The 20,182-nt window shown below is 39.8% G+C and overlaps 1 protein-coding gene and 1 long non-coding RNA gene across 2 annotated transcripts; one reads left to right on the top strand and one right to left on the bottom strand.

Moving 5' to 3' along the window:
- Positions 1-3,110: 3,110 nt before the first annotated feature.
- Positions 3,111-6,980, top strand: LOC147603752 (uncharacterized). Its single transcript, XM_086796316.1, has 8 exons — positions 3,111-3,209; positions 3,448-3,595; positions 3,751-3,821; positions 4,004-4,073; positions 4,200-4,303; positions 5,929-6,174; positions 6,339-6,536; positions 6,672-6,980. Exons 1-8 carry the CDS (start codon positions 3,111-3,113, stop codon positions 6,978-6,980), a joined length of 1,245 nt encoding a protein of 414 aa, XP_086652442.1.
- Positions 6,981-7,225: 245 nt separating this feature from the next.
- LOC147603753 (uncharacterized) lies at positions 7,226-10,071 on the bottom strand. The gene is made up of 2 exons (XR_015265514.1): positions 9,889-10,071; positions 7,226-7,836 (listed from the first exon to the last, which is right to left on the bottom strand). It is a non-coding gene; the product is annotated as an uncharacterized LOC147603753 (long non-coding RNA).
- Positions 10,072-20,182: the final 10,111 nt, after the last annotated feature.

Raw genomic sequence — 20,182 nt, forward strand, 5'->3', positions numbered from 1 at the left:
GATGAGGAGACTTACTCACCGCAAGAGGTGGGCCTTCGCAGAGATACAGGAGCTAGAGATCTTTCATTTCTTCATGAGTAGAGATAGCCCTGTCTCATGGCGGCACTTCAGAGAGCCCCGGACCCCGACACCTATTGCAGACCCACAGACATGGCACACATATGCAGAGGGCCTATACCATGCCCCATTGCAGCCACCTATACCTCAGCCCCACATGAGCCTCGACCTACCACAGCTAGCTTCTTTACCCACTCGATGGTACAGGAAGCTATCCGTCTCGCCTACAGCATGGACGGGCCGCTGACCATATGGGCCTGCAGGGGCAGTAGATTCTTTAGCTCCTACACACGGCTACATTACAGAGCTTCCCACATCGTGTACACTCAGGAGAGCCTGCGAGACCTGGGACTATGCCCCAAAGAACAGATGGTATGATGATGAGTGCAGAGCCCTATACTCACGGCTCTGCATACAGAGAGCCTTGGGAGCCATCACAGAGCAAGAGTCGAGGAGAGAGATGAGGAGACTTACTTGCCGCAAAAGGCGGGCCTTCGTAGAGATACAGGAGCTAGAGATCTTTCATTTCTTCATGAGTAGAGATAGCCCTATCTCATGGCGGCACTTCAGAGAGCCCCGGACCCCGACACCTATTTGCAGACCCACAGACATGGCACACATATGCAGAGGGCCTATACCATGCCCCACAGCAGCCACCTATACCTCAGCCACCACACAGGAGCCTCGACCTACCACAGCTAGCTTCTTTACCCACTCGATGGTACCTATCTGTCGCCTACAGCATGGACGGGCCGCCGACCATATGGGCCTGCAGGGGTGAGCATCTCATATATGCAGTAGATTCTTTAGCTCCTACACACGGCTGCATTACAGAGCTTCCCACATCGTGTACACTCAGGAGAGCCTGCGAGACCTGGGACTATGCCCCAGAACAGATGGTATGATGACGAGTGCAGAGCCCTATACTCACGGCTCTGCATACAGAGAGCCTTGGGAGCCATCACAGAGCAGGAGTCGAGGAGAGAGATGAGGAGACTTACTCGCCGCAAAAGGCGGGCCTTCGCAGAGATACAGGAGCTAGAGATCTTTCATTTCTTCATGAGTAGAGATAGCCCTGTCTCATGGCGGCACTTCAGAGAGCCCCGGACCCCGACACCTATTGCAGACCCACAGACATGGCACACATATGCAGAGGGCCTATACCATGCCCCACAGCAGCCACCTATACCTCAGCCCCACAGGAGCCTCGACCTACCACAACTGGCTTCTTTACCCACTCGATGGTACAGGAAGCTATCCGCCGCCTACAGCATGGACGGGCCGCCGACCATATGGGCCTGTAGGGTGAGCATCTCATATATGCAGTAGATTCTTTAGCTCCTTTTCTTGCACACTTGTTTAACAGTGCACTAGCAGAGGGTTTGCCTACGGAGTGGACGATGCACACCATTGTGCTGATTCACAAAACAGGGGATATGCTCGATCCGAGCAACTACAGGACGGTTATGGTTGGCCACGTGCTGGCCAAACTCTATGGTGCAGTGCTGGAGCAAGAGCTTAGCTTATATGCTGAGCGAGCAGGTTTACGCTCATCAGGGCAGGCAGGCTTCAGGAGAGCTTTCTCTACCACTGACCATGTATTCACTTTGAGATGTATGATTGATCAGGCCAGAGTGAGGAAGAGAAAGCTCTATTGCTGCTTTGTGGATTTCCGCAAGGCATTTGACACAGTACCACGAGAGAGGCTCTTTCAGTGCCTGCAGTTTGTTGGCATACCAGCAGATATGACATAGGGCATCTATGCATTATATGAGCAGGTTTTTGGGCGAGTCAGATGTCCAGGAGGTATGTCCGAGACTATTGCTAGCACCATTGGTGTACTTTCCCCCACGCTATTTGGGTTATACATTGATGAGGTGGCTGACTTCATTACACGGGGAGGCGGAATTGGAGTTGATTTAGCAGGTACCTCAATACATATTATGCTCTATGCTGATGATATTGTATTAGTGTCTGAGTCTCCAGGTGGTCTACAGCAGCATCTACATGCACTCGATGATTTCTGCACACAGAGGGGTCTTACTGTGAACCTTGGGAAAACCAAGGTTATGGTCTTTCATACATCGAGACAGGGCAGGAGTCAGCTGACATTCACTCTCGCAGGATGCCAGGTGGAGGTGGTGACATCATACGTGTACCTAGGGGTTACCTTCTCTGCAACAACCACACGCTTCACCATGGGTCCAGCAGTCAGAGCTAGATTGACAAGGGGATATGCAGCATTGGCTATGCTAGAGAGACAGTGCCACCAGGCGCATTTTCAGGAGCCCCGGACGAAGGGGTGGCTATTTGACACATTAGTCACACCGGCATTGATGTATGGAGCAGCGGTATGGGCGCCAGGCCTTGCTACCCATTGGTGGACACAGATAGAGAGACCACAGGCTCTCATGATGGCATGCATGATACGCAGTAAACCGTCAGTACCTCATGACATTATCCGAGCAGAGTTTGCTGCGCCTCCTATGATGGTAGAAGCCATATTTCAGACTATATGCCTGCTAGACAGATTCAGAGAGATGCCACAGGACAGATTGTCATACAGAGCTTTTGAGGCATCTAGACAGCTAGCTGAGGCAGGAGACAGAGGATCATGGTATGCATAGGTCACACATTGGTTCTCACAGCATGGCCTAGACATGGATCATCTACCACCATTCCAGTATGACAGGGATGCACCACATATCCGTCTCTCATAGTGAGAGGAACAGAGTATATTGACAGGATCTATGGCAGCTCTATACACGAGAGACATGGATATCGCCTACACAGCCTCTTCCACCGAAGATGCTATACTACCAGAGATCACTTCATGAGTATCACTGATGATGGATTTATAGAGAGGCCTAGATACATGGAGGGCTTTTTACCACACGGCTCCCGAGTGGCTATTGGTCAGCTCAGAGTTTCATCACACCGATTACTGCCTGCTGCAAAGCCATTATTAGTAACTATTAATGATTTACCTAGTCCCTTGACAGAAGCAATGCAATCTAAGAGTTTCACTTGTGTTGCATACAGTTTGGTTTTCCATGGTGGAGATCACAATAGTGGCCGGCTTTTCTATCTATGAAGCTGGTGTTTCTGCCATTACTGGTGCTCTACTTATATTTCTCACCATGCCTTTGTCAGTAAGTATCTTCAATTTAGATTTATACATGGCTAAGAAAGTGACTTGCCTGAAGCATTTGACTAATTAACCACCACAGTCATAAGTGCTGAGTCTCAATTCACCCTGAACATCATGCCTGCAGAAGTGCATGCATATTAAATACGAAACCTTGAATGCATGTCACACATGATGCACATGGGCCATGGCAAGCCAAACAATAAGATCTGCCTGAGAGAGCATTTTGATTTCATGAACAGGTTTTTATGGCACATGCAGTCAAGAAAATCCGACAAAAGTCTATTCAGTTCACTGACACACGTGTGCACTCTCTTGGGGAGATACTAACTGGAATCAAGGTTCTCGAGTTCAATGGATGGACAACAGTGTTCATTATTACAGTTAAAGGTTTGAAAATGGCATAGTCCCTTCTTCCCAAATGCTCTCTCGTCCATTTTTCTTTCTGGATGACTGCATGTGTACCAAAGGTTACTATGAGCTCCAGTGATTCAATACATCTGCATCAACAACCTCCAAGGATTGGTTTCCATTAAATGGTTCAGGTTTGCGGGACATGGAGCTGCATTGGATTCAAAAGGCTTCTTTTCTTCGAGCTTCCACATCTGTTCTAAAAGTAATCACTACTTGCTCACACTTGCTCCCCCAAACATGCACGATATGAAATGCATGAATTCAAACTAACCCTATGAGGGCTAAGCATGTGCCGATTCTACTGGTGTTTCTGCTCTATGTTGTTTCTGAAGTCCGTTGGCAACATTCGGAACCTACACTGCTCTACATGGTGGCCATATTCAGACAGGGACTGCTTTCACAGTTCTAGCATCGTTCAGTATACTCTCAAGAATATTTTCAAATGCACCCATAGGTATCATAAAATTCAATTTTTGAAAAACCCAGGTTTTCCTGATTTTGCAGGGCATACAAAGTTTGTCTTGTCAAGCTCATGGTGTACTTTCTTTCTTTTGCTTGCTTAATGCTGATATATGAGCAGGAGTGCAATATGCTGCGGAAGCAATCATAGCTATGAAGAGGCTCCAGAGGCTTCTCGATCTACCAGAGATACTTCCAGATATCAAAGAAACCACCAAATACAAGGTTTGTTAATACTACATTCATTTCCAATGCACACAGAATTGAAGTTCTTCCAATGCAAAAGTTGCTGAGTGTTTGCTTACTTACGACTTCAAAAATTTTCAAGCTTTCTTTGAAAAATTAAAGATTTTTTTATTGAGATACAACTAAAGTGCATAAAACGAATCCAGAAAATACTTTTTACAGGTTGCAAGCTCCTGTATCTTGATGAATACACTTACACACGGGCAGTCCATATACTTAATGTCAGAATAAACTTACACTGTACAGTGTACAAAGGGACACATACTATCCATTACCTTGTGTACTTATATAGAAGCACATACTATCCATGTCCGGACACAGGAATATACTATCCATGTGCTTAAAATGGCTGTCACATGCCGGACGTTGCTTCTGTGGCAAAACGATATCTACCATGAGCCTGTATCTCAATGAATACGAGATGAATACACTTACACACGGACACATACAGTCCATACGCTCAATGCAGATACACTTACACAGGCACATCTCTATCCATCAACTTGTACTTACACTGAGGCAAATACTATCCATATCCATGTACTTACACAAAGGCATATACTATCCATGTATTTAATATTGGAATGCAGACACATACTGTCCATGTGCTTAAAATCACTGTGTCACGTTCCCAACTTTGCTTCATTGACTATGAAATCTACCATGTTGCTTCATCATGATGTACTTAGACAGAGGCCCAAACTATCCATGTACTTAGGGGGGTTGCACGTCAAAACGGTGGAAATGGTTGGGCGCCAAAGGTTCGGACACTCAGCTCCCGATTGCAAGGTAGGCCTTGCAGTACTCATCTAAAAACTGGGTGGAACTACTGTAGCATCAAACGATGTGACTCACGACAGAACTGCTCTCTAGGAATCATAGTCACAAGAAACATTTCGTCCGTTTCATCATTTTATCGTTTTTTTGAAAGGTTTTGTTTCATTTTGTTTGGTCACTATGCTAGGAATGGCCCACTGCCAACGGAAAACAGGAATAGTATCCAATAGGAGCATAGGTGTAGTGCCTGCCCATCCAATTGCCGGCAGCAAGGACCCCCAACAATGAGAATCAAATCTGTTTCCGGTCAGAAGCTCTGTCAGCTCCAGCATGTTGAAACCATGAAATGGTGTGTAAAGCAATGGTGGTTGTCTGGCTCAATCCTGCCGTGCACCCTAAATCTCGAGACCTTTCTTCATTTCCACACATGAAATGTGTTAGCCCCCTTAATGTCGGGACAGGCACATACTGTCCATATGCGTAAAATGCCTGTGTTACATAAAGCATATATGTAAGTTTAAATCAAATAGGACAAGAGCTGAAAAGTGCTGCTGCAGGAGACTGCAGATCACGCAGAAGAGGGCAGAAATGGACATGTAAGCTTCACCACATGTGTTATATTGAACCAGCCGATGCAAGGGCTAGTTCAAATACCACCAGCAGGCCCACAAAGCCACACTGCCACAGCATCTAAAAAAGTATAAGTCTCACTGGATTGTAGCACTTGCTGAAAAGTACAAGTTTCACTTGATTGTAGCAGGATGATGAAGATGGTTTCGATGGATGTGTTATTCTTTCAAACTGTACAATGTCTTGGACTTCGGAAGATTCTTCAAATAATGTTTAATCTGCCCATTGAAAGATTTGATGGCAACACCAGAAATAAAACACCGGCTGTAAGGGTCCTTACAGGTAGCTTATCAGAGGAAAAAGACGTGAAACAGTATCTTGCAGGTACAAATTGCTTGCAGCAAATCAACATGTTTGTAAGAAAAGGGGAGAAGATCGCCATAGTAGGACCTTCCGGCAGTGGCAAGAGCACCCTCATCCTTGGCATTCTAGGCGAGCTGAAGGTGATGTGACCAAGATTTGTTTATCTGTGATACTATAATTAAAGGTCAGCTAGCAGCCTTTATCTCTCTTTCATACTAATAATCCTGGCTTGAAGATGAACTATGTGCTTTTTGGGCTATCTCTGTGCACTTCTAATTGTTGAGACATGTTGCAACTCTTTCAGCTCTTAGCAGGCACACGCAGAGTGAGAAGTGGCATCATGTCTTATGTGCCTCAGCAGGCCTGGATAGTAAATGACACCGTCTACAACAACATTGTCTTTGGAAACGTCCACAACAAGCAGCACTACATCGATGTCATAAGCGCATGCTCATTGGAGTCAGACATCTCTAAGTTTCCAAGCGGCCATGATACAGAGAGAGTATGCAAATCTACCTCCAAAAGCTGGATTAAGACCCTACTGAGTCTATGTTGACATTGCACATGTTTTGACTGCTCTGAAGATTGGCCGCAAGTTCTAGCTAATATATTTTATGGGGTGGGTGTGTATATGCAGGGTGAAAGAGGCCAGATCCTAAGCGGAGGTCAGAGGGAACGTCTTAGCTTTGCATGTGCATGCTATCACACGTACGGTTGTCCATCTAATGCGTTGGTACTTCTCAATGACCCATTTGCAGCAGTGGATGTCCCAATGGCTAAGTACCTTATACAGCACGTTCTCTGTGGAATCTTGAAATCAAGCACTATTATCCTTGTCACTCATAATGTGGAAGCTGCAAAGTCTTGTGACCACATATACGAAATGAGAAATGGTCGGTTATATGCCATGGTTGAAGAAGAATTTGAGGGAAAGACCAAGCCGTAACCAGCATTAAAAAACCTTGTGAGCAGTCCCCTAGAACAAGTCGAAAGCTTAACCTATATGAACAACACCTTGAAGGATAAGCCTGAAATGAATGCAGAATCAGGCTGTGGCATATCAATACACACCATTGGTCATCATGAAACCACAGAGGCCACGGAGTTGGAGAATTTAAGTCAAGAAGCTGATCCAAAAGCTACAAACTGTAACACATATTTGAGTCAAGAACGAAACCAAGTATCAAGAGAAAAAGAAAGCCATGATTTTCTCACTAAAAAATACCATGTCACTCAGACAGAAGATCAAAGGGCGGGCAAGGTGGAGTGGTCAACCTACAATGGAGGGTGAGATTCACATACAATGCTAAGCATCATGTTTGGGCTGAAAATAAAGAGCTTTATTTTGTATGAATCATGGGCTTCTCTGGTTGCAGATCACCTTTGTATGTTGCTATCATGATCCTCTTCTTACTTGCACAAGCAGTGCGAACTTTGGTTGACTACTACTGGTTGGGTGTATGGACGGACACAACATTCTCCCTTGAAACGAGAGAATACATAGCCCTATATGCAGGCTTTGTGACAATTTCGACATGTTTATCACTCGCCCGTGCACTTCTTTTCACAATGGCAGCGCTTCTTTCTGCAAAGGCAATGCAAAATGTCATGACTAGTCGGGTTCTCCGCTCCCCACATCTGTTTTCTGATCAGGTACACAAAGGTTTTCAAAGGCGTATACATACATACATGCATGTATGTACGTATGTATGTATGTATGGATTCCTTTCTATCTGACTAATTATATTCTGATTCAGCTCAACTTTCTGAGGAACAGTCTGATGCAATCTTTATGCAGAACCCTGTAGGACGTATATTGAACAGGTTCAGCAAAGACCAAGCACTTGTGGATGAGCTACTTCCAAATACAGCCCAAGTAATCTTTCCAAATCCAACCTTGAAGTAGTGGAAAATGACATACAAAACCTCTTGTATTTCTGAGTTCTATAGTGCATACTAATTAATCCTGAAACCATTGATTTTGTTATCTTTGGCATGCCGAGAGTTTATACATTTCCTAGAAAACACAGAGACGTTATTATGAAATCCTAACAAACTTTGCCTACTCGTGGACATGATGCATCATGCAGCAAATGCTTGAAAGCTTTGTGGGATGTTTGGGGTCTATGGCCATTACAGCAACGATTCTTCCATGGTCCTTGCTAGCTTGTATACCTTTCTTTTTGTTATACCTCTACTTGCAACACCAATATCTAGCTGTGGCACGTGAACTTAAGCGGTTAGAAGGGGTATCTCGATCTCCTATATATACAGCTTTTATGGAGACACTTCAGGTATTTGTAGGCTTTCTTGGCATAATAAAGGAGCAAAAAGAGTTCAGATATAGTTGTGCTTGCTTGAATTTCTTTTGGTACAGATGCACCATGCAAACTCAATTATTCATTGAAACCATGAGTGATTAATTGAATAAGGATCGAAGTTGAATACAGATGCACTATGCAAACTCAATTATTCATTGCAAACCATGAGTGATTAATTGAATAAGGATCGAAGTTCATAAACTATTTCATGCATACTTCATTCATTCATGTAATGGCATGTTCTGTCCCCAAAAAGGCATAATTAGACTGATGAGGCTTGGCTTATGTACCTAATTAGTGGCTCAGTTATAGGACACTTAATACTGATTGTGTCTTAGAAGTTATTAATTTATAAGCTAGTTTAAAGCGACTTCGAAGTTAAGGATACTCTCACCTATCACCTATATAAGTGAGTGTTAAGCTCATCAATGGATGTGTATTTCATGGAAATACAGGGAATAGCATCAGTTCGTGTATATGGTGTCCAGCACAAAATGCACAAGCGATTTGTTGAAGCTGTGGATGGTAACCATCGAGCATACATTATGTCGGTGCATACATCTCGTTGGCTCGGTATTCGTCTAGACTATATAACAGCCGTCTGGGTGACACTGGTAGCCCTCGCTGTGGTACTTCTGAGAATCTCCATTTCACCAGGCCTTTCAGGTAATCTCTTGCAGGTAATCTGATGGATATGACTCAATGCCTTCTAATACAAGCTGTTCCATTTACTGAATTTCCAAAACCCTCTCAAGTAGCCTTGTGTATTTTGCAGGTGTGCTATTGGTTCAAAGCCTACAGCTTACAGGCTTCTTGCAGTTCACAGTGCGTCTAGCTGCAGACACAGAGAACTGCTTCACTAGTGTCATACCTATGCTGACCTACAAACAGAAGCAGATCAGGTGACTCCACCAGAATTGATCACAAGTCATTGGCCACAGGAAGGAAGAATCGAATTCATCAATTATACCATGGCTTACAGAGAAGATCTTCCTCCCATTCTTAAACAACTCACCTTCCAGGTACAAACTCAACACCTCAAAGGCAATGCAAATTTCATTCGATGCACATATTTGACTGTAAAGGATGTGAGAGAGAACAACCCTGCCATGCCCCTTTTAATATACAATAACACTATGACATAGTTTAGGTATAATTCAGCAAGTTGGGAGTTCTGTTGTTCTCCTATCTTCCATCAACTCCTTTCTACTCCCTATGTACTCTATCCTATCCTCTGCTGATGCTTACACAGGTTGGAGCTTGCATGCTGTGACAACTATCTACCCTTATACTTCTAATTATTCCTTCAAGAGGCTTCTATTATGTAAAATAAAATCAGATCTCAAACCACAACGTCTTCTTCTAATTATCATATGATTAATAAGATAAAAAACTGAGAAAGCTCAGGTGATTCAAAAGTAAAATACCAGGTTTCATCAAAAATGGGTTGTTTAAAAGCCTCTTAATCGCACATGATAAACAAGGAACTGTGCAGGTAGATGCAAGGGAGAAGATTGGTATAATAGGGCGTACCGGAAGCGGCAAGTCCAGCTTAGCCGCTGCACTGTTTCGGATTGTTGAAAACAAGGCATGCCAAAGGCGTATCCTAGTCGATAATGGCTCTTGATGATCTGCGACAACGGATCTCCAACAGGTTCGCCCACCACTATGACTGAATTGCATTTTTAAAAGTGATTATGACTGTATTTAACTTAATTAGGTCTATACTTATGCACTAATCACATATAAGTAAGCTGTAATTCCTTGTATGCATGCGACCCCATGCTGTGATATGCATGTTCATGCATAAATGTCATAGATGCAAATGTGGAGACATGGATGTTGCACATCATCAAATGCCAATGCCTTGCATAATGTTATCCCATGATGACATGAAACTCAAAGCATGCCATGATGGCATGAGACCCATACTCAAGGTATCCCACACGAGTCAAGGCCTTCTTTGAATGTGAACTAAGCTTTTTCTTCATCTCAAGCTCTCTCTCTCTCCACAAAAAAAAAAAAAAAAAAAAAAAAAAAAAACCATGGGAGATTGCTTTTTTCTTTTTCCTACATTTATGTCTCTGTGTGATAGCATCCTCAAGATGGGCATAAAAATGTGAGAGATTAAGGGTGCTTTTTTCTTTTTCCTACATTTATGTCTCTACGTGACAAATGTGAGAGATTAAGGGTGCCAGTATTTTATAGGAACCCAAGATGGGATAACCATGTAGTGTGATGTCAAGTGGAGCTTAGGAGAAATTTATTTAGTTCCCATAGAATGCCATCACCACATTTTTGCTCTCAAAATTTAGAATATAGCCTATCCATGAATATTGACATGAGTATTTTAGTCGTTGTCATTAATTATGCCTATTAGATGCTCAGAAGCTATCCTCTTCCCAATTAAGCTCTCACCCATTCTCATTGCTATGAAGAGCCACTCCAATAATATATTTACAACAAATAGGTTTTAATGTGATGGCACTTTAACATGAGTTTACAAAGTGATATGCCTTTAAGGTGCTCATAAGGTGTCATTTGGACATTAATAGAACTTCTTTTCTTTCTTCTCCCTTATGCGTAGTTAAAATTTGTAAACAAATGTGGTTTACACACTTTCCCCACCCGTGTAAAATTTGAGGGAAAGTGGCAATCTTTCACCCATCATGCTACCCAAGGAATGGTTTACACTTTCAAGGAGGGTCCCCTAGCAAGCCAAACCCCTACTATAACATAATTAAATATATACATTTACCAAAATTATTAGCTATCTAGGCAACAAGAGACTAACTCTTCCAAGTAGCAAAAGGGACCACAACCTTAGAATGGCAAACTCAAAACTCCCAAGAGTAATGTAGCTTTAGTTGACTACTAACTACATCAAGAGAAAAAGTAGCCATATGTATTGATTTTAAGTACATCCTTTTCACACCTGTAGGCAAATTTCTTAATTGTTATAACCACTTCTCCCTTAGGGTTGTACCAAAGAGAAACTCTAACATTCTCCACCAATTTCTCCCAGATCCATATAAAGTCCATTCACTACCAAAATCCAAATTAGTCTTATATTGAATCTTGATCTAACAACCCCTTGTAGGGAGTGCCCATGAAAAATTATAGCATTTCTAGTGGATTAATTTCTCTTCTAAGCTAGAGAATCTAATCATACCAAAAAAGAGTCTTACTCTCCTTAGTTGGGACCCACTTCCATACCTAGTAACCAATGTGACCAAGAGAGCCAGCAATTTCATAGCCCATTTATTCATATTATACCACATACCTTTTATAGGAAGACAACTCTAAAAGGCATGCCAAGGGTCCTCTATCTCGGATATGCATCTAGGGAATCTCCTAGAGGAAATACTCCTTTTTACATCAATACAAGCCCCAAAGAATTACCCTCCATAAAAAAACTTTAGCTTTCTAAGAAAGAGATATCTAGCCTTCCATCTACCAACCCATACCTCCTAGCTTTTTGAGGAAGATATATCTCCCAACTATCCTTCCAACTACCAACCCATACCTCCTAGGCTACCTTAGCCTCCAAATTTTATTTAAATAAGCACAAATATCCCCCTTATGGACCAGAGTACTTTGAAAGAGTAATTGGCGCATGACCAACCCACTACATTTTTTTACCCAAGAATTCAATCTAATAGCAGTATAATCAGAGAGAGGATTTGTACCTTTTCAAGAACAAGCCTTACTAGTTCCATGTCCTTCCTATTTCCTACTCAAATAAAACAGTAATCAGAGAGAGGCTTTATACCTTTTCAAGAATAAGCCTCACTAATCCATGTCCTCCCTATTTCCTATTAAAAAAAAATAGTGATCAGAGAGAGGCTTTGTACCTTTTCAAGAACAAGCCTCACTAGTTCTGTTATGGGAATATATTTTAAGCCCTCTTAAAAATATTATTCTACCCTCTTAGATAATTCGGGGATGCTTGGATTATCTTTGCGTCATGCTAAATTATGTTAATATCATGGGTGATGCCATTATAAATATTAATACGTTTGGTGGATATTGACGTATGCTTGGGGTCTCCAATGTTTGTTTCAATTGGTTCATATGTAGGGGTGATTCCCGGGTTACTTATGCCTAGCAAACATGTGTGTAATGATGGTTTGTATGCTTATGGAATATTTATTTCACCAATTTATTACTGATTATTTTATAAGTGAAGAGGATTCCGAGGATTGACGAGAAGTCGCACAAATTTATTACTTGGCACACCATTTTTTTAAACAAGCTTTGTATATACATGTGTTAGCTTGTGCACATTTTGATTTATTTTGAAAATGCCATAGTTTATCAAGCATAGACTTTATCTTTAATATTTGGTAAAGCATGATATGCTTTAAAACCAAGCCTCAATTTATGGGCACTCTATTTTTTAAGATAAGAGAGTGTCGTGCAGCAAGAAAAGCACCCTTTTTGTATTTTTGGAGGCTATGGCCTAAATTGGAATGAAGTATCTCATAAATACTCATGTGTGGGGGAAAATAGGCTATACACACATGAGGGGAGATAATTACACCCAATCTTGGAGTCAAATCTTTGTGAGCTAAGTATTTTTATTGGTTTTTGAATATTTTAGTCATGATCATGTGGTGTTTGATGAATTGTTTGAATTTAAATCAATTCTTGTAAATTTATTTGGATTCTATCTCCCTAGAAATTTAGATCCGTGTGACAGTGGTATCAGAGCTAGACGTCCTAGGGAGAAGGGGATAAGAATTGAGTGGTAAAAAGCTAAATTCAAAGGTTTTTGAAGGATTGCTTCTATTAACCAAAGGGCAAAAACCAAAGGTTAAGAGAAGGGTGGTAAACCACTTTCAAAAAACCATGAAACCACTTTATATTTGAAAAGCCATTTTGCTAGATTCGTAACCTCATCATGATCCATTTGTATGGATGAAATCTATAATTGAGAGCAAATTTGGCTTAGCTTTTGGATTTCTAAACCACTACTGGCAGGAGAAATCTATAATGGACAGTGTGTATACGTATCTCCATAAGTCAATTTGTGAGAATATACAGGCTGGAAGATTTTAAAAAAAGAGGCATAGTTAATTAAATTTCTCTTTTTTTTCTTTCTTTCCTTTCTATCCACGGCGACCGGACTGGTTTTAACCTCCAAGAAAAAAAAATCTCTTCAATTAGACCTCTGTTGGTCTACGCTACGTGGATTAGTCCAAGAAGAGGAAGGGGTTGCGTTACGCCGATTAGTCGGCCCAAAGCTTTGCTAAGCTTTTTAATAATAAAGCTTTAATAGCTTTACAAAACAAGCTTTATATATATATATATATATATATATATATATATATATATATATAATCCTATCTACTTCTCTTTTTAGTGCATCCGTGCGGCTAAATTCAAGAGAGAAACTCCAATTGTTTTTCTTAAAACAAACTTTGTAATTAAACTTAACCCATAAGCTTTAGAAACCTATAAAGCATATTCTTAACTCGTCACTCTCCACAAAAAGGTAACAATTCAAAAAAAATCAAAAAATTCAAATCTTTTAGAGGATGGAATCAAGCCAATCATTTCGTGACTAATTCAAAGGCTAAACTCTCCGTCTTGATTTAGTTGCAACGGCTACTTTACCCATTCCACCCATGGTACAAGAATAAATCTTAGCACTTCAAGAACAAATTTCTAGTGAACGAGAACCGTGACGCAAATTAGAGCGTCAAGTCAAACGTACCAAACGCAAACGCGATGCGTCTCATTCTTCCGACTCAGATTAGAGCGTCAAGTCAAGCGTACCAAACGCAAACGCAAATGCAAACGCGATGCGTCTAATTCTTTTAGAGGATGGAATCAAGCCAAGCATTTCGTGACTAATTCAAAGGCTAAACTCTTCGTCTTGATTTAGTTGCAATGGCTACTTTACCCATTCCACCCATGGTACAAGAACAAATCTTAGCACTTCAAGAACAAATTTCTAGTGAACGAGAACTGTGACACAAACTAGAGCGTCAAGTCAAGCGTACCAAATGCAAACGCAAATGCGATGCGTCTAATTCTTCCGACTCACATGGGAGAAAAGTGATTATGTTGTTAGACGCACTGTTAAAGCTACATTGCATGCTCAAAATTCTAAGAAAGTCTCACGAAGAATCAATCAAAAGGCATTCACTTTCCAAAATTATGATAGCAAGAAGGATGCACAAGTTCTCATTGCTTGGATTAACCAACTAGATGACTATTTCTCTGACGAGAAGTTCTAAGAAAAGGATAAAATTAAATGTGCTTGTAATCATTTGATCAAAAGTGCGGCTTTATGGTGGAACGTAATTAAGCAAGGTAAACATCGACCTTCATCATGGAAAGAGTTTCAGATCCTCTTAAAGAAACATTTCCTACTATCGCAGTACAAAGCTGAAGCACCTCAACAATGGGACACTCTATGCGCAGATTGATAAAGAGAACGTCCAAGTGTATATTGACAAATTTTGGGATATTCTTTTACAAGTTCAAGTAATTGAAAAAGTCAACGAAAAAGAGCAACGTAGAAAATTCATTGCAAGACTTAAGTCTACCATTAGGGCTGACGTTAACATGTTTCATCCACATAACCTTAGCACTGCTATGGACCTTGCCCTAAATTCAGAATGCAAAACAGCTATATCTAGAGATTTCAAGATTCAAGAGATAAATCTTTTACAAAATCTACTAAATCTTCTTTCCCTTCTAGTACTTTTGATAAATCCAGGATGTAAAAGGGTAAAGATACGGCTAAAGGAGGTATTCGGAAGGACAACAACAACAAACCTTCAAGTGGACAACCAAAGAATCGAATCTTCAGATGCTATAATTGTCATAAGGAAGGACATCTCGCATAGGATTACCCTGACAAAAAGAAGAATTCCATATCGATGGCTTGACTCAAAGTTATTGAAGAAGACGACAAAGATTCTTTCAAGCAAGAGGGTAACTCTGATCCCAACTATTCAGATCAAGATAAGTTTTTAATTCATGCTTTATTGAAAATTCAAGGGAAAATATAAGGAAAATCAATTTCTATATTGCATGATGATGATAGTTCGCATAATTTTATTTTTGAGAAAGCATTGAAAGCACTTAACCTAGATACATCGTACTCTAGTTACAAAGTAAAAGCTGCATTTCAAGGCACTAAGTACAACTGCACCAAGGAGGTTAAAGATTTAAAATTACAAATGAGTTCACTAAAGGAAAAGAGAACATTCCTAGTTGCACCTTTACAAGGTGTAGATGTCATCTTAGGTATGCCATGGAGACATGAGCATAACCCCCACATTGACTATGACACCCATACCATGTGGTTAATAAAAGATGACCAAAGATGACCAAGAAATTTATCTTCAATGCCAAAACAAAGGTGAATTAGGCCCATTTTTTACTCATACTCAAGCAAAAAGAGCTCTACCAAAAAAAAAAAGATATTTTTTATTTTTGTCAACCAGCTTAATGAACAGAATGACTCCAAATCAAATATGTCTCATGACCCTTTCGTTTCTAAATTCTCTAATTGCTTCATATACGACTTACCACCTAGCTTACCAAAGACCTCGTCCAGAAGACCATAAAATTGAAATAATTCCTGGTAGCTCACCACCATGCAAAGCTCCTTATAGAGTTAACATGCTTGAGCAAAAGGAGATTCAAATGCAAGTCGAAGAACTATTAAATACAGAATTGATTAGACCCAGTAGTTCTCCATTTGGTGCTCCAGTTCTTCTTGTTAAAAAGAAAAATGGTACATTCGATTATCGTGCACTAAACAAAATTATTGTTAAGAATCAATATCCAATCCCTCGAGTGGATGACTTGCTAGATAAACTTAAAGGAACCCGAGTCTTTTGCAAGATCAACCTAAATTATGTTATCATCAAATTCGAATATACGAAGGAGATATCTACAAAACTGCCTTCAGGACCCAAACTGGCCATTATGAGTTTTTAGTTATGTCATTTGGTTTGATTAATGCTCCAGCTACCTTCAACAGAATGATGAATAGGATATTCTTGAAATATCAAAATTTTGTTATAGTGTTTTTCGATGATATCTTAGTTTTCAGTAAGAATCGTCAAGAGCATGAACAACATTTAGAAAAAGTATTCTCACTTCTTCAAGAGAATCAACTCTATGTCAATCCTGAAAAGAGAAAATTCTTTCAAGAATAAATTGAATATCTAGGACACATTGTCTCTGTTGATGGTATTAGAGTAGATCCTAAAAAGATCGAAAGCATTACTAATTGGCTTAGACCACGTGATATTCACAAACTCCGATCTTTTCTTGGATTATGTAGCTACTACAGGAAGTTTATTAGAAATTTTGCACATCCCGACTAAACTTCTTAAGAAAGGTAAACATTTTGATTGGACTAGTCGACAGGATCATTCTTTTACTGAACTTAAGAAAGCATTGACCCATGCACCAGTTCGTACATTACATTTTCAACAACTGTACTTCGTTGTAGTTACTAATGCTACTGGACAAGGCTTTGGTGCTATTCTTATGCAAGATGGACATCCAATTTTTTATGAAAGTCGTAAGCTTAAACTAGCAGAAAGAACTTATAGTACATATGACAAAGAATTAGCTACAATTATCCATGCTTTAAGACTTTGGAAACATTATTTAATGGGATCTGAATTCTTAATTAAGATAGACCAACAAAGCATTCGTCATTTTTTGTTAACTCAACCACCAATGATCTCTAATCAACACATCAAATGGGCTTCATTTATCCAAAGTTTCCAACGCATGATTCAAAATAAACCAAGCAAAGAAAATGTTGTGGCTGATGCTTTAAGTAGACGTCCTAGTATTCACAACATTTATGTTATTCAAAGTCAACCATTAAGTCCTATGAGAGAATCCTATAATACAGACCCAAATTTTTCTAAAATTTAGACTAATCTTAGAGACAACAATTGGAACCCTATTGGTGATTACTCATGCCATGATGGTTATCTTTTCTTTCAAAAAAGATTGTGTACTACACAATCTTTCACACAATTCATACTGGAAGAAATGCATCAACCACCATACATGGGTCATCGAGGTGTTTCAACTACCTTACAATTAGTATCGAGAGAATTCTTTTGGCCTCATCTCAAACAAGATATAGCAAAATTTGTTAGCTGAATGTTCAGTTTGTCCAAAAGATTAAAAGCTACAAAGGTAAAACCCAAGGACTTCTTACTCCCCTACCAATTCCTAATGATACTTGTTTGGGAACAAATATCCAGGACTTCATCACAGGTTTGCCTACTACATCGAGTCATAACGATATGATTTGGACAATAATTGACCATTTAAGTAAGCAAGCATACTTTGACTTATGTTTATCAAACAAATCTTTATACCTCAAGGCTTGCCAAAAGTCATTGTTTCTCATAGAGATTCAAGATTTTGTAGTAACTTTTGGATCACATTATTCTCGAACTTAGGCACTAAAATAGATTTCTAATAGCTTTCCATCCGAAAACAAATGGAGAAACTAAAGTTACTAATAACACTATCTTAGATCTACTCAGAGCCTATGTTGCCCAACAACCTAACTCATGTGATAAGTACATTCATCTTCCCCAATTTGCTTACAATAATACTCTTGATTCAGCTCTACTGGTTGAGCATCTTTTGAAAATGTGTGGAAAACTTTTGCCTATTTCGGCAACTAGTCTTTCTCACAAAATTGAAGCTGCTGATTAATTCACTATTGATTTTACTACCATTTTGAATGACGTTAAACATTCCATTACTCATGCTCAAGAAAAGTATGTGAAGTAAGTAAATCATAGACGTAAAGCTATATCTTTTAAACTTGGAGACTATGTACTTTTGAAAATTGAAAAATGTCCACTTAAAAGTGTTGAAAAATTCCCAGCTGTTAAGCTTGCACCATGATTTTATGGACCTTCTAAAGTAATCCACAAAATTAATGTTGTTGCATATAAATTTGAATTACCTTCTCATTGTCACATTCATAATTCATTTCATGTTAGCTTATTAAAACCTTTAAAAGGACAACTTCCCACTCATCCAGTATATGAAGAACCACCTCTTATTGAAGGAGACCAAGAAATTTTACTCCCAGATACTATCATTGACCACCATCAAATTACACCAACTCGTACTGGAAACCAATATAGCAAATATTTAATAACTTTCAAAAATCATCCTCGTGAAGATGCAAAAGATGGGTGCCTGAGAAATAGGGGGACGCATGCATTATCTTTGCGTCATGCTAAATTATGTTAATATCATGGGTGATGCCATTATAAATATTAATACATTTGGTGGATATTGACGTATGCTTGGGGTCTCCAATGTTTGTTTCAATTGGTTCATATGTAGGGGTGATTCCCGGGTTACTTATGCCTAGCAAACATGTGTGTGATGATGGTTTGTATGTTTATGTAATATTTATTTCACCAATTTATTATTGGTTATTTTATAGGTGAAGAGGATTCCGAGGATTGAAGAGAAGTCGCACAAATTTATTACTTGGCACACCATTTTTTTAAACAAGCTTTGTATATACATGTGCTAGCTTGTGCACATTTTGATTTATTTTGAAAATGCCATAGTTTATCAAGCATAGACTTGATCTTTAATATTTGGTAAAGCTTGATATGCTTTAAAACCAAGCCTCAATTTATGGGCACTCTATTTTTTAAGATAAGAGAGTGTCGTGCAAGAAAAGCACCCTTTTTGTATTTTTGGAGGCTATGGCCTAAATTGGAATAAAGTATCTCGTAAATACTCATGTGTGGGGGAAAATAGGCTATACACACATGAGGGGAGATAATTACACCGAATCTTGGAGTCAAATCTGTGTGAGCTAAGTATTTTTATTTGTTTTTGAATATTTTGGTCATGATCATGTGGTGTTTGATGAATTGTTTGAATTTAAATCAATTCTTGTAAATTTATTTGAATTCTATCTCCCTAGAAATTTAGATCCGTCCATGGCCTTCCTATTCCCTCTTCAAAGAAAACATCACCTTCATTTGTTGATCCTCTCTCCACTCTAAAACTGGGTCATTGTTGCGAAGATCCTAAAAATGGATATAATGGACTTGTTATTTGATATTTTGGCCCTCTTAGAATCAATCAATGCTAATGGGGGGATTGAAGATATGACATCACTAAACATGTTATCCAAGTAGTGAGTTACTAGTGACTTTTTGAGACACCATTTAGCGCGAAGGGAAGGACACTTTCCATTTTTGAACGTTAACCCATAGAATGGGACTCCTCTACATTTCTAACATTTCAATCAGGCAAGTGAAAACATCTTATCCTCCCAAAAAAACTTACAAATAAAACTGTGAGGGTGCCATAATCATTCTCTCAGTAGTGTTCACTTTTATTCCTCTAAAAGATTCTTATGGCACAATTTGTTTTGGTGTGAGGGGAGCCCTCTTCATTCTTGGCCTTTTTTACCTTCGCTTTCTCTCTCGGAAAGTATTTCTTGCTCATTTCTTGTGTGGGGGTAATAAGAGTAGTAGGTTGGCTCTTACAATGCTTCCTACTCCACATCCTTATTCCAAGATCCTTATTCCAAGGTGGTGGAGGTGCAACTTATTCTGGTGTTGCTGAGAGAAGGGAATACCACTAACATGGATGATTACCTTTGTAAGCAAGTATGGATTTACCACTTTACTTTGATGGGTTTACTTTTATGGTTACTTTGATAGGCTTGGAGGTAGCTGTTCATCTCCTTGTGGATGTAGTAGGCATGCTGCCCCAAGTGCACCTTGTGTAGCTTATGTAAATCCTTGTACTTGTCTAGAGCTTGGGCCACTTATCTAAT

The sequence above is a fragment of the Cibotium barometz genome, chromosome 63, assembly GCF_041138505.1.
Source record: "Cibotium barometz isolate CiBa-2024 chromosome 63, ASM4113850v1, whole genome shotgun sequence".
NCBI lineage: Eukaryota > Viridiplantae > Streptophyta > Polypodiopsida > Cyatheales > Cibotiaceae > Cibotium > Cibotium barometz.